The sequence below is a fragment of the Enhydra lutris genome, unplaced genomic scaffold, assembly GCF_002288905.1.
Source record: "Enhydra lutris kenyoni isolate GAN:26980312 unplaced genomic scaffold, ASM228890v2 scaffoldscaffold73, whole genome shotgun sequence".
NCBI lineage: Eukaryota > Metazoa > Chordata > Mammalia > Carnivora > Mustelidae > Enhydra > Enhydra lutris.
In genome coordinates, this window is record NW_019154157.1 from 2992400 (window position 1) to 3006044 (window position 13645).

The 13645-nt window shown below is 35.2% G+C and overlaps 1 protein-coding gene across 1 annotated transcript in view; it reads right to left on the reverse strand.

The window, feature by feature from the left end:
* Nucleotides 1–13645, reverse strand: part of LOC111160065 (HORMA domain containing 2) — an 84010-nt gene that overhangs the window by 47750 nt on the left and 22615 nt on the right. Inside the window, exons 8-9 of the mRNA XM_022522875.1 lie at nt 12147–12298; nt 11724–11977 (exon numbers count right to left, since the gene is read on the reverse strand). Of these exons, the coding sequence (XP_022378583.1) occupies nt 11724–11977; nt 12147–12298 (406 nt within the window). The remainder of the gene's footprint in view (nt 1–11723; nt 11978–12146; nt 12299–13645) is intronic.

Consider the following 13645-nt stretch of genomic DNA (forward strand, 5'->3'; position numbering starts at 1 on the left):
GGAGCTCACCCGACTGTACCACCCAGGTGCCCCTCTTTCTTGTTCATCTTACCACTGTCTGAAGTACCAGGTTTCTGAAGTCTTAAGATCTCAGTTTTGAGATCCTAATATAAACGCTAAAAGAATTATTCTCTCTATGATACCCAGATTTATTACAAACCATAATCTCATCTGTTTACCAAAAGATAATTTAGCCTCGAATGGAAAACTAGAAGCATATATAACAAGTACTAGAAAAATCAGCCAACTGAATATAATTCTAAATACAAGTAACATTATATTTTTTCTAATGTGCAGTTGACTAAATCTCAACAAAGTCTTCACTTTTGAAAAAATTCTTTAACTTTTGCTTGCATTTATCTTATGTAGAATTTACTCCTGGGCCATACATTTTTGTTTCTTCAGTTTCTTCTGGGATATCTTTCTTCTGTGCAACCTCCTTTTCTGGTTTAGAAACAATCTGCTCTTTTTCAGTAAGGATCCTCTCAGTGTGACAGGGAGAGCTCATGTGTTAATCTGACCATGAGCCCTGTGAATTCAATGCTACATCTTGGGGGTTTTGTTCTCCTGAATGTGCTCAATGACCAGGGAATCTACATCTAAACCCTTTAAGTTCAGTATTACTCTGCATTATTAAGCACATGCAGCAAAAATTTAGCACTTTTTGGGTTACCAATCCTGGGTCCAGCTCCACTGTTTGACCTGGGCATACCTACCAACTCCCACCAATGTAGTGAAGGAATAGCACAAATTGCCTCTGTAAAGTGACATGTTTCAGATACTTGGTGGCTTTTTGGCTATGCATACCCTTGATGGCCTGGGCAGTTTCACTTGTGTTCTTAAAGTGAACACAAAGATTTGAACCTCTTAATTTGCATGCTTTGGTAGGGTTTTCTGGGCCAAGTGAATAATGAACCATTTTCAGAGATCACCTGAGGCCACTTACGGGAAGAGAAAAAAAAATCCTAATTTAAATAGAACCTAATATTAGTTTTAGTTTAATGGTTTTAGTATAATGATAACATTGTATTATTTCAGACTATTAGGAGTATCTTTTTTTTTAAACAAACAGAAGATTCTTAGTATTACTCTGTTTTGTTTTTTTTTTTAACAAAACATTTCTTTTAATGCTAGGATTTAATAAGAATACATCCAAAATATTCTTATCTAAGGTTACTCACCATGCTCAACTTTTCTTCTGTTATAATAAATATCAATCTACTCTTTTTTTCTTTATATAAGTGAAATATACACAGATCATCAGTGTGGCTCTTCCCACTAGAAATAACTCCAATATGTTATAGAATGATCATATAAAAAAAAGAAATGATTTAAAGGACTATGGGGCATTCAACCAACTTTCATTCCTCCTTGCATGGTTAGCAGAGGATAACAATTACATTCTATAAAGGAAAACAAAAATTAGTTTAAAATTCTTCCTATTTGACAAAAAGAAACTTTGTGGAAAGGACTAGCCCCATGATAGAGAATGATGTGTGGTTTTTAAGACTGAATATTTTCTGTAGATAATGTACGGTCTTCAACGTTTTCAATAATCAAGTCCACTTCCAAGAATCTAAGATATCCGTGCCAAGACCACATTGTATCAAACAAAGCATATATGCTTCATGAGATGTGATGCTATGAAAATCATCAGACTATATTTCAAAAATGCAAAACTTCAGTTCAGAGTTTAGTAAGAGAATATAGATTCAGAATGAAAAGGCTCTTGTTTCAATCCATTGGCTGGAATACAAAGCAATTGTAAGGAATTCAGAAAATATCTTTCTAGCCCACACTTAAATGGTACCATTTACTTTGGCACTAATGTACCTTACATTCTAATTTCTCAAAAACAAATCATTTGCACTAATCAAATGTGTTAGCACAAAAGGCTGAAAAATGGGCCTCACACAGGAAAAAGAAAGGCATCCAAAAATGCTCATTTTGTACCTAGACAAAATGATAAGCTATTGAATGAGTTTTTAAGAAATATTGGTGGCTGGAGGCACCTGGGTGGCTTGGTCAGTTAAGCTCTGACTCTTGGTTTTGGCTCATGTCATGGTCTCAGGGTTCTGGGATCAGGCCCCAAGTCAGGCGCCTCACTCAACTGTGTGGTTGAGGATCTTTTCTCTCCTCCCTCCTTTTCCCCCTATTCATGTGCATGTTCTCTCTCTCTCTCTCCCTCAAATGAATGAATAAATCTTTAAAAGAAAAAAGAAATATTGCTGTTATATTAAAAATTTTTTCTGCCTTTAGCTAATCCTCAAAAAACATCATTTGTATTAATTATTTATGGATCAGTTAAATTAATGTGTCCCAGATGAGAAAATACACCACGCTGGATCAAGATTACTAGGTACAAAGGAAGGAATAGAAAAGATGTGTAGAGTATCTAGCAACTCTTTCTAACATGGAGGTACAGACTCATAAAGAGTTCAGAAAATTAAAAAATTATGGCATATGAACCCTTATCTAAAAAACTGATAAAAATTCAAATTCCAAAATAGCTATAATGGTTTAATAAACTAGAATCATCAGTTTCTAAAGTAGATTTGGGTAACATTAGCCCTCTTTTTTTTATAGCTGTCTGTATATGTCAGTAATCTATTAGAAAGAAGTACTTTTCCATCAGCATTTAAATTTAGCATAAAATTTAAATAAAATTCCACATCCAATTCCAGAATATGTGTTGACTGTTACCAGATAGTGAGTTCTTTGGAGAAACCTGGCCAGGTGTCTGTCTCTAGTATATATGTCTATTGTCATCTGTCCAATTGACCACAACAGAGAAAACAGGCCCAACTTCCCAGAATACTATTGAGGTGTCACTGTGTTTGTCTACTAGCTAGATCTTAAGCCCAGACCATCCCTATTAGGAATTAAGATCTGTCCTGAAGGTGTTGCAGAAGTAGATAAAATGATAAGAACACATTTAGGATAGAGTTTTCCAGACATTTCTACATAACTCTATTTTGTCCTAGAATTCCTTGGTCTCCTACATGGGTTCTGTGTCCAAGTGGAGGTTTTAAGAGTTCTTATACCTTAAGAATTTTTTAACCTCAAGTCTGTGTGCTTTTATCATTTCTGAACTTAATGTCAAATTACAATCTCACTTTTACATCATTCCTTGGATCTTGAGGATCATACCAGACAATGAATAGTATAAATACTAAATAATTTCAACTACGGATAAAAAAATTTTTATATTTCTCTTTCTGGGACTGAGATAAGAAATAACCTGAAAAAGAAAATTGGATGAAAATCTTTTTTTTTTTTTCAATCTTACAACAGTCTCACAACAATATGATATGTTAAATTGCTTCTTTACTACAGATCACTGGTGAAAAAGCAGTATAAGCTGTTTGGTCAAGATTTTGTTCTATTTTAATAGAAAATTTATGATATAAAAAAGTTTTAAGAAATCTTTGAGCTAGAGGTTACCAAACATAGAGATTACAGCAAAGCCACAGAATACAGGGAAAGGTATGGAAAGTTCAGTATTGGAATTACAAGTCACAGAGACAGAAGTTCTATACTATACTATACTTTCCAAATTGCTTGGAACATCCTTTGCCTTGATCTCTGCCAATCAAAACATAATTCATCCATAAAATCACCAATTCAATGAAACCCTCCCACATAGTGCCAATTTATCCTTATTTCTGTATTGTAATAACACAAGCTTTGGAGTCCAACCACCTGAATCTGAATCCTGGCCCCGCTACTTATTCACTGTATATGTAGCCTTCAGCTAATCTCTCTAAGTCTGTAGTTGCTCATTTATAAAATCAGGAAAATAATAGAATCTCCTTCATAAAATAGTTGAAAAGGTTAAAAGTGATAATATATGGAAAACCCTGAGAACAATGCTCTGCTGTTAGTATTATTCCTATCATTCATACACTCTACACTATTATTTCTCATTACATTATGTAAGTATTGTCTCTTCAGCCAGAGTTCCCAAATGTAGAAACTATATTTTATATGTCTTTGTTTTCCACACAGTGCTTAGTAAGCATTACTCTTGAAAGGAATTTTTTAAATATCCCAGAGAATCTTAGCATAGAAGGGATCTCAGAGGTCAAACTAGTTTAACTTTTCCCCTAAATCGTGATTTTCTCTTGCAACACCAAGGAGACAATCACCTATACCCTATCTTGAATACAGTATGTATCTATATTTGAATATATCGCCTGACAAGGAGTTCACTTTTCTCAAGACAGCCAGATTTATTTAACAGTTTCATTGTCAGAAAATCCATCCTGCAGAGGTAGAGAAGCTGGCAAGCTTTTGGAAAATGATTTGGTAATACTCGTATAAGAGCTATACAAATGGGGCACCTGGGTGGCTCAGAGGGTTAAAGCCTCTGCCTTCGGCTCAGGTCATGAAACCGGGGTCCTGGGATTGAGCCCCACATCGGGCTCTTTCCTTGGTGGGGAGCCTGCTTCCTCCTCTCTCTCTCTGCCTGCCTCTCTGCTTACTTGTGATCTCTCTCTGTCCAATAAATAAATAAAATCTTTAAAAAAAAAAAAAAAGAGCTATACAAATTTTCAGGTTCTGTACATTTCACTCCTGATACTATATCCTTAGAAAACAAGGAAAATTCTCTCATACATACAAAAGTATTTATTAAAACACTATCTATAATAGCAAAATCAGGAATTAGCCTAAATATTCTTTTAAGATTTTATTTATTTATTTTAGAGAGAGAGAGAGAGAGCATGTGAAATGTTTAAAAGTATGGAAAAGCCGGGGCGCCTGGGTGGCTCAGTGGGTTAAACTGCTGCCTTTGGCTCGGGTCATGATCTCAGGGTCCTGGGATCGAGTCCCGCATCAGGCTCTCTGCTCGGCGGGGAGCCTGCTTTCCTCTCTCTCTCTGCCTGCCTCTCTGTCTATTGTGATCTCTCTCTGTCAGAAAAATAAATAAAATCTTTAAAAAAATAAAAAATTAAAAAAAATAAAAGTATGGAAAAGCAGAGTAGGTACCTAAATGAAACAAAAGGTCACTAAAATTAGAAACGTGAAGAATAACGTGGGGCATAGTTATAAAGTTAATGTTAAGTATAAAAGTAAAACAAATGGATATATAAACCATGATTAAAACCATAAACAGGGGCGCCTGGGTGGCTCAGTGGGTTAAAGCCCCTGCCCTCAGCTCCAGTCATGATCTCAGGGTCCTGGGATCGAGCCCCGCATCAGGCTCTCTGCTCAGCAGGGAGCCTGCTTCCCCCTCTCTCTGTCTCTGCCTGCCTCTCTGCCCACTTGTGATCTCTGTCTGTCAAATAAGTAAATAAAATCTTTAAAAAAATTTTTTTAAAAAACCATAAACAAATATGTATAACTGTAGGAAAAAACTGGAGGTGATGGAACATACAAAAATGAAAACAGTATCATCAGGATGGTAGGAAAGTTGGAAGATTTGCATTGCTTTTTAAATTACTTTAATGTCATTGTAATATTGCTTTCAATTTTTTTTAAGACTTTATGTATTTATTTGACAGAGAGAGATAACAGTGAGGGAGGAAACACAAGCAGGGGAAGCGGGAGAGGGAGAAACAGGTTTCCAGCTGAGCAGGGAGCCCAATGCAGGGCTCAATCCCAGGACCCTGGGATCACGACTTGAGCCGACGGCAGACGCTTAACGACTAAGCCACTCAGGTGCCCCTGCTTTCAAATTTTTTAAGAGAACGTTCTTCCTTCTACTGAGCCAAAATCAACCTCCTCTTACTATCTGTGATTTTCATTTCATGTCTCTTCTTCTGACCTTTGAAATTACACAAAATAAATGAAATACATGAAAATGATTATCATAGTTTTAGTATCCTCATTCATTGGTACTCCAGAAGACAGATTAGAGAGGCAATGTTGAAATCAGGAAGACTCTTAGCTGTCATTTGCAAAGAAAGCAATGATGACAGACTGAATCAGCACAACACCAGTAGGGCCAAACTTGAGAAATATTTCAAGGGTAACACAAATGGAAAAGGTAACCAAAGGGATGTAAGAAGTGAGAACACAGAAGTTGAACACATTCCTAGTCAGGCTGTTTGATAAAATCATGGTTACAACATCAACATAATGAACCTGAGAGAAGGAAGAGTATATTTGGTCAGAAGTTGAAATCCTATTTGGAGATGTTGATATTGAAGTACCTTTAAGATACATATGTCTATATATTGTTAGAAAGATCAATCTGAAGTCAGGGAGACAAAAACCAAACCAGAGAAATAGAAGGCAAAGATAAAATCAAAACATGAATGAAACAGAAAACAAACAAAAAGCCATAGAAGTGACTGGGACAGGGGCATCTGGGTGGCTCACTTAGTTAAGCATCTGACTGTTGGTTTCAGCTTAGGTCATGCCCTTGTAGTCATGACATCAAGCCCCACATGGGGCTCTGCAACGAGGCCCAGAGTCTGCTTCAGGTTCCCTCTCCTTCTCCCTCAGTTCCTCCCCCATTATGTGCTTGTGCTTGCTCCCTCTCTCAAATAAGGTAAATGAAATCTTTAAAAAAAAAAAAAAAGAAGAAGAAGTGATCAGGACAACCAAAAGATGACTTTGAATAATAATAAAAAAACCTGATTTTTAGCAAATATAACCAAGAAAAACTAATGGGGCACAAATAAACAGCAACCAGATATGAAAATGGGGAAATAGCTATAGGAACAAAGAGATTTTTTAAATTATAAGAGACCTCCATGAGTAACTTCATACCACAATATATGAATATTTGAATGTCAGGGAGAGAAATGTCAGGTATTTATATTTTGGGGTGTAAAGTTATTCATAAAGGTCTTTTATAATTTAAAAAATTTCTTGTTTCTGCCATTATTTCCCCTTTTTAGAGAAAAACATAGAACATACCTCTGTGAAATTCAAAATAGACAAAAAAAAAATTTTTTTTTTTTTTTTGAGAAAGGGAGAGAGAAACCACAAGCGGGGGTTGGGAGCAGAGGAAGAGGAAGACAGAGTCTTAAGCAGACTCCAGGCTTAGTGTGGAGTCCATGTATGGCTGGATCTCATGATCCCAAGATCATGATCTGAGCCAAAACAGGAGTCAGATGCTTAACTGACTGAGCCATCCAGGCACCCTTGGAATAGACAAAAAAAATTTTTTTAAAGATTTATTTATTTGAGGGGCACTTAGGTGGCTCAGTCGTTAAGCATCTGCCTTTGGCTCAGGGTCCTGGGATCAAGCCCTGCATCAAGATTCTTGCTCCACAGGAAGCCTGCCTCTCCCTCTCCTGCTCCCCCTGCTTGTGTTCCCTCTCTCACTGTGTCTCTCTTTGTCAAAAAAATAAATAAAATCTTAAAAAAAAGAAAGATTTATTTATTTGAGATAGAGAGAGAGAAAGGAATCAGGGGAGGGGCAAAGGGAGAAGGAAAGAAAGAGAATCTCACAGACTCCCCACCAAGCATGGAGCCCAGGAAGGGGCTTGATCCCATGACCTGAGCCGAAACCATAAGTCAGATACTCAGTTGATTGAGCCACCCGGGCGCCCCAACAGACAAAAATTTGTAAATAAAAACTGCCAAGAAAATAATACATTATATATAATTTAAAAACTGCCACATATGAATGAAGAGATTAATAAATTGGAGTACATTAAAATTAATATAACTAGTTTTCTCAAATACTATTAGTGTTCACAAAATACTATTAAGAGACTAAAAAGGAAACTCACAAAATCAAAGAGAGACTCACAATACATGTATCTGACAAAGGACTTATACATAGAATATATATGCAGAACTCCTAAAAATCAGTAAGAATGAAAAACAGTCCAATAGAACCCAATAGAAAAAAATGACAACTTGAAAAGACACTTTACAAAAAAGTATATACAACAAGACCGACAAACATATGAAAAGATGCTCATCTTCATTAGTCATCAGGTAACTGCAAATTAAAACCACAGTGACATAACATTACATACCAACCAGGATAGCTAAAAGTAAAAATCAAAACAGAAAATGCCAAGGGTTGGTGAGGATGTGGAGCAACCACAACTCTCACACATTCCTGATGGGAGTATAAATTGGCACAACCACTTTGGAAATTGTTTTGTAGTACCTATTAAAACTAAAATGTACACATATCCTTGACCTAGCAAATCTACCTTTAGCAGTTCTATTCTTACCAGAAATGTGTACATACTTCATTGAAAAGCATGTTAAGAATGTTCAGAGCAATACTATTCATAATAGTCAAAACCAGAAAGTTATCCAAATGACCATCAACACTCAAGGAATGAATAGTGAGAATGATGTACAACAGCATGGAAGAATATGGATAAATCTCTCAACATAATGTTGAGTGTACAAGTGGCTCATACTCTATGACTCTATATCTATAAAATAAAAAACAAGAGAAACTAATCTATGCTAATAGAAGTCAGGATAGAGATATTCTTGTTGAATGACTTCAAAGTAAGACTGGGTTTTCTGAGAAACTGGTAGTGTTTTGTTTCTTCATCTGGGTGCTGATTTCACATGTTTATTCAGTAGGCTGGGACAAAGGTGAGACAAACAAGTTGTCTAAGAAGCAAAATTTAAGAACCCACTTACTCTCATTTTGCTTGCCTCACCCTCATCCCAGCCCTGATGTTCAGTTTGTGAATATTTATTGAGCTATATCATTATGATGTGTTTTTCTATAAGTTATACTTGAATTTAAAAATTTTAAAGGGGTCTGGTCTACCTCATACCACAAATAAAAATAAACTTGAAGTGGAATAAAAACCTAAATGTAGTCCCCCTTATTTGCAGGGAATATATTCTAAGACCTCCAGTGGGTGCCAGAAACCATAAATAGTACCAAACCCTATATATACTATCTTTTTTCCTACATATACATGCCTATAGTGAAGTTAAATGTCTAAGTTAGGCATAGTAAGAGATTAGCAATAACTATTAATAAACTAGAACAATTAGAACAATGTAATAAAAGTCATATGAGTATGGTCTCTCTCCCTTTCAAAATATCTTACTTAATACTCACCCTTCTTCTTGTGTTGATGTGAGATGATAAAGTACCTATGTAGTGAAATAAAGTGAGATAAGAGATGTAGGCATTGTGATGTACTGTTAGGTTACTATTGACCTTCTAACAATATGTCAGAGGGGGGATTATCTACTACCAGACTATAGCTGATGGAGGATAACTGAACTGCAGAAAGCCAAATCACATATAAGGTGGTACTACTGTATTATAAATGGCCTCAGGTAAAGAAAAACTTCTTAAGAATATTCAAAAGCACACGTTAGAGGAAAATATTTGATTACACTAAGACTAAGAACTTCTCTTTACCAGGAAAAAAAAAAGAACTTCTCTTTGCCAAAGACATCTTTTAAAAAGTGAAAAGACATGCCACAAACCTGGAAAAAATATTACAACATAAATAAGCAAAGAAGAATTATTAATCAAAACATATATTGTAAATCAACACGGAAAAGATAAATAATCCAATAGAAAAAGAAATGAAAGACTTGAACAGTTACTTTATATATAAGAGAACTAGAATGGCCAACACACAAAAAAGATGCTCAAACTCACTAATAATCAGGGAAATACAAATAAAAATCATGAAGTATTACTCTTTTATATCCAGTAGATAGAAAACATAAACTCGAATAATATTGAGTGGTGGCAAGAATGTAGAGCACTCTCCTCCACTATTGGTGGAGTACAAATGGGAACAACCACTTTGGAAAACAGTTCTACATTACTAATAAAGTTGATGATGTATAAGCCCTAGGATTCTTTGGTATATTCTCTAGGGATGCTCTTGCACATATATACCAGGAGATTTGTACATGAAGGCTTGTAACAATTAAAAAGAAAGAAAGAATGTCTATCAAGAGTAGAATATTCTACAGCAGTGAAAATGAACTACACACAAATAAATGGTCAAGCAAAAGAAGCAAATCATAGAAAAATAACTTAAGAGTATGATTACATTTATATAAAAGTTTTAAACAAATGGATATACTCATAGATGGTAAAATTATAAAGAAGAGTAATAGAAGGATTATCATAGAAGTTAGGAGTGGGGTTACATTTGGAGAAGGAAGTGGTGCAGTGAGTGGTACGGTGAGTCACATGGTGGCTTCCGAGGAAGTGACAGTGTTCTACTTCTTAACCTGAATGGAGGCTACATGGATGTTCTCATTATTCTTTAAATGTACCTACTATCTCATACAATCTGCTGTAAGTGATATTTTCAAAATAAAACGATTTTTAAAAACATAAAATGTTCTACATATGTATATCTGTGTATGAATGTGTATGTTCCATGAAGGAAAACAACAGAATTTTCAGTGACAAACTGTCACTGAATGTACTAGACTTAATAAATTCTTTCATATAATTGAGAAGTTGAATTGAATGAGTTTACCACAAAGTCCTGATTTTGTATATATAGTTCCTACTAAACATATGCTTGGAAAGTGTTATCACGTATCTTATTTAATCTATCAATTGAATTATTCATTCTCAAGTTGTCCACTTTCATTCCCATTGGTAAAAGATAAATTCTTAATTTTAAAAGATAAAAATCCAGTTGAAACATGCCCATTCTTTTCTTAACCTTTATTGTTAACTAACCTATGTTAACTGTATTTTCCTGGAACAGAATCAGAAGAGTTGCATCAAACTTTAAAGCCATCAGCATGTGTGACATTGTGAAAATACTAAAGACAAAATCCTGTTGTTTGGTTATATTATTTATATTAATCAAGACCTCTTTTTAATATATCAAATATAACACAGATTTAAAGAACCAGAAGAATCTTCAAAAGTTATTTACTACAGTATCTCTTTAAGTAGGACTCAAATTATCTCAAGCAAATAAATTAGCATCCTAATTTGAAAATAGCTCCTGAAAAGATTATTATATAGCATCATCTACCATTAAGCAGTCTGCAAATTTTTTGTCTAACTCAGAACCCTTTTTTTTCTTTTTTTTTTAAATTTTATTTTTTATAAATATAATATATTTTTATCCCCAGGGGTACAGGTCAGAACCCTTTTAATACAACATTGACATACAGTAAACTTTGTTATCTGGATGACAGGGTATGGATTTACCTAGGGCAAAGTGGGGCCCTAGCAAGTACTCAACTCCGAGTCTCTAATGGAGGAAGTAGAAAAGTAAAGGGCTCAGAGCCCTATCTGTTTGGCTCTAGTGGCTCCAAATGCTCCAGACCCCTGGCCTTCCCCAGGAACTTAGCCCCAAAGCTTGACTCTCTCTACATAACCAACAGTTGACTATCATATTGTTCACTCTAACTTGAGTTTATCCATAACTTTTTCTCCCCCACCATCCCCCCACTCAATTATCCCAGTAATCAAGAACTTATTTATTCCTCCAGTGAGTATGAATAATATGTAGAATATTTTTAAAATCCTAAAAATATTACCTATAAATGAAAAAAAGAAAAACCCAATTTTTCTAAATTTGTGGATACCTTTTATAAAAGAAGTATATTGGAAAGACTTTTTTTTCTCCTAGTCATGGAGAATTTCGAAATATATTCCCTTCTTAAAGACAGTACTTCTTTTACAATAAAGACTCCCCAAGGTCAGAGGCTAATTTTGTCTTAGTTTTTATACCTGACATATTCCACTGGACTGTTACGGTAATATAACCTAGGTAGGAATTAAAAATGTTAGTTGGGTTTAAGTGAAGCAATGGAGGGTATATAAAGCTTTGCCTTACATGACTGTTGCATTCTTCTTCTTCTTCATCGAAGTCTAGACCCTGATGAGCGATCTCAGTAGTGCTGTTCTCCTGAAAGAGATTGTTCTCCAAATCAGACACTCTGGTGGCCTCAGTTGTGACTTTTACTTTCATGCTATGAAAGCCAGTGGAGACCAATCCCACTTGCAAGTTTACAGGCTCCCCCTCGAACAGCAGGAAGTGTGAGTTTACCCCTTCTTTAAAACCAGGGGGTTGGTAATCATGTGGAGTCACTGCAAAATGAAAAGGGCAGAAAACCAAGAAAACTGTGAGTTTCAATAGAAGCCAAATTAATCTTTCATGTGTAGCAACAGGTATCTCTTTCAGATGTTTACAAAATCTCTCTCTATAAAATATTACTTTGACACTTAAGAAGGAATTTAACTAGAGGTATCCACCTACCCGCATTATAGTAGTGGAGTTTCATAGTAAGTATAACATCATTTGGAAGGGGTCCAAGGTTCTGCATCAGTATATATAATTTACGGATCAGTAGAACACTGGCTTTCTTAATATCTTCACTGTTTGTCCCACTTTCGAAGCTTGTACTACTGCTATAACCATATAGAAAAACAACATACTCTTCATATATAATATTGAAAATCTTTTCAAAAAGAACAGAACTCTTTACCATATGATCAAATAAATATAAAGTAAACATCAGGACACTTGAGACCATTTTTAGAATGTAAATTTGAGCAGTGATTGTACTTTTTGCAATGTATATACAATGGATTTCTTAAGTAGCAAGTTTCTGTAAGGCATTTTAAATATGACCTGATTTTTTAAAAATCTGAGTTACAAATAACCACATGCCATAGTAGTGAGAACAATGGATTTAGAATTAGGAGACTTGAAATCTAATATTGGGTCTGCTGCTAACTAACTGAATGACCTTGTCAAGTCAGTTAGACACTCTAGGTCAGTTAGCTCACTTTGTGGAATAAGCTTATACACATTTCTACACCTCTCCAGATTTTCTATTTGAAAATTGGTCATCAGCTCTGGGCCTTTCTACTGTCTGGTTATTTGTCAGAGACATCCCTTCCTCTTACATGGATTGCAACAATGGCTATTCTCTATCCCACCGCTGCAATGATATACCTAATAGGAAAATCTGCTCCTGTCACTCTCATGCTTAAAATTCTTCTACTACACTCATCACCTTTCAATCAAATTCAAGAAGGTAGGTGTACAATACCTTTCATGAGCACCCGCGCCCTCACCTCCAACCTCATCTGCATTTACTGCCCAGTTTCTTCTAACTCACTTGCATTTGCATATGCTGTTTACTTTGTTTGCTTGTATTTGCTTTTCCCACTTCTTTTCCTGACTCTCCTGAATTCATCCTTTAATAGCAAGCTTATGTGCGACCTCTTCAAGGAAGTTTTCCCTGATAATTCCTATACATTACTCCTATGTATAATTGTTTGTATGCCCCCCTCTAGATTATGCATAGCTCTATCTTTCATGTCCACAGTACTTTTTGTTGCCAGCTAGAGTAAATACTCAGTAAACATTTGTGGAATGAATGAATGAATGTACAAGTTGAACCAAATTACCTTCTGACTCTAAATATTTTTTTATTTCTCTCCAAAAATTTCTTCCCAAATTGGTCTCATATTTGAGTAGCTTCTAGGAAGGACTATCACTGCAATATATTTGCACATGCCTTTCACATAATAAGCACTCAATAGTGAATAATAATCCTGAGTAACTGAGCTACTGCAGGAAGCGTGGATTCATAAAACAGACATTATTAAGTGAATTCATTTCCTCCTTTTTTGATTTTGAACAACAAAGTTTTCTCTACTAAGATTTAACCAATTTGAAAAAAAAAATTTAACCAATTTGAAATAGGTAACCTGAGTGAAGGGCTATAGCATTTCGCTCATGGGATC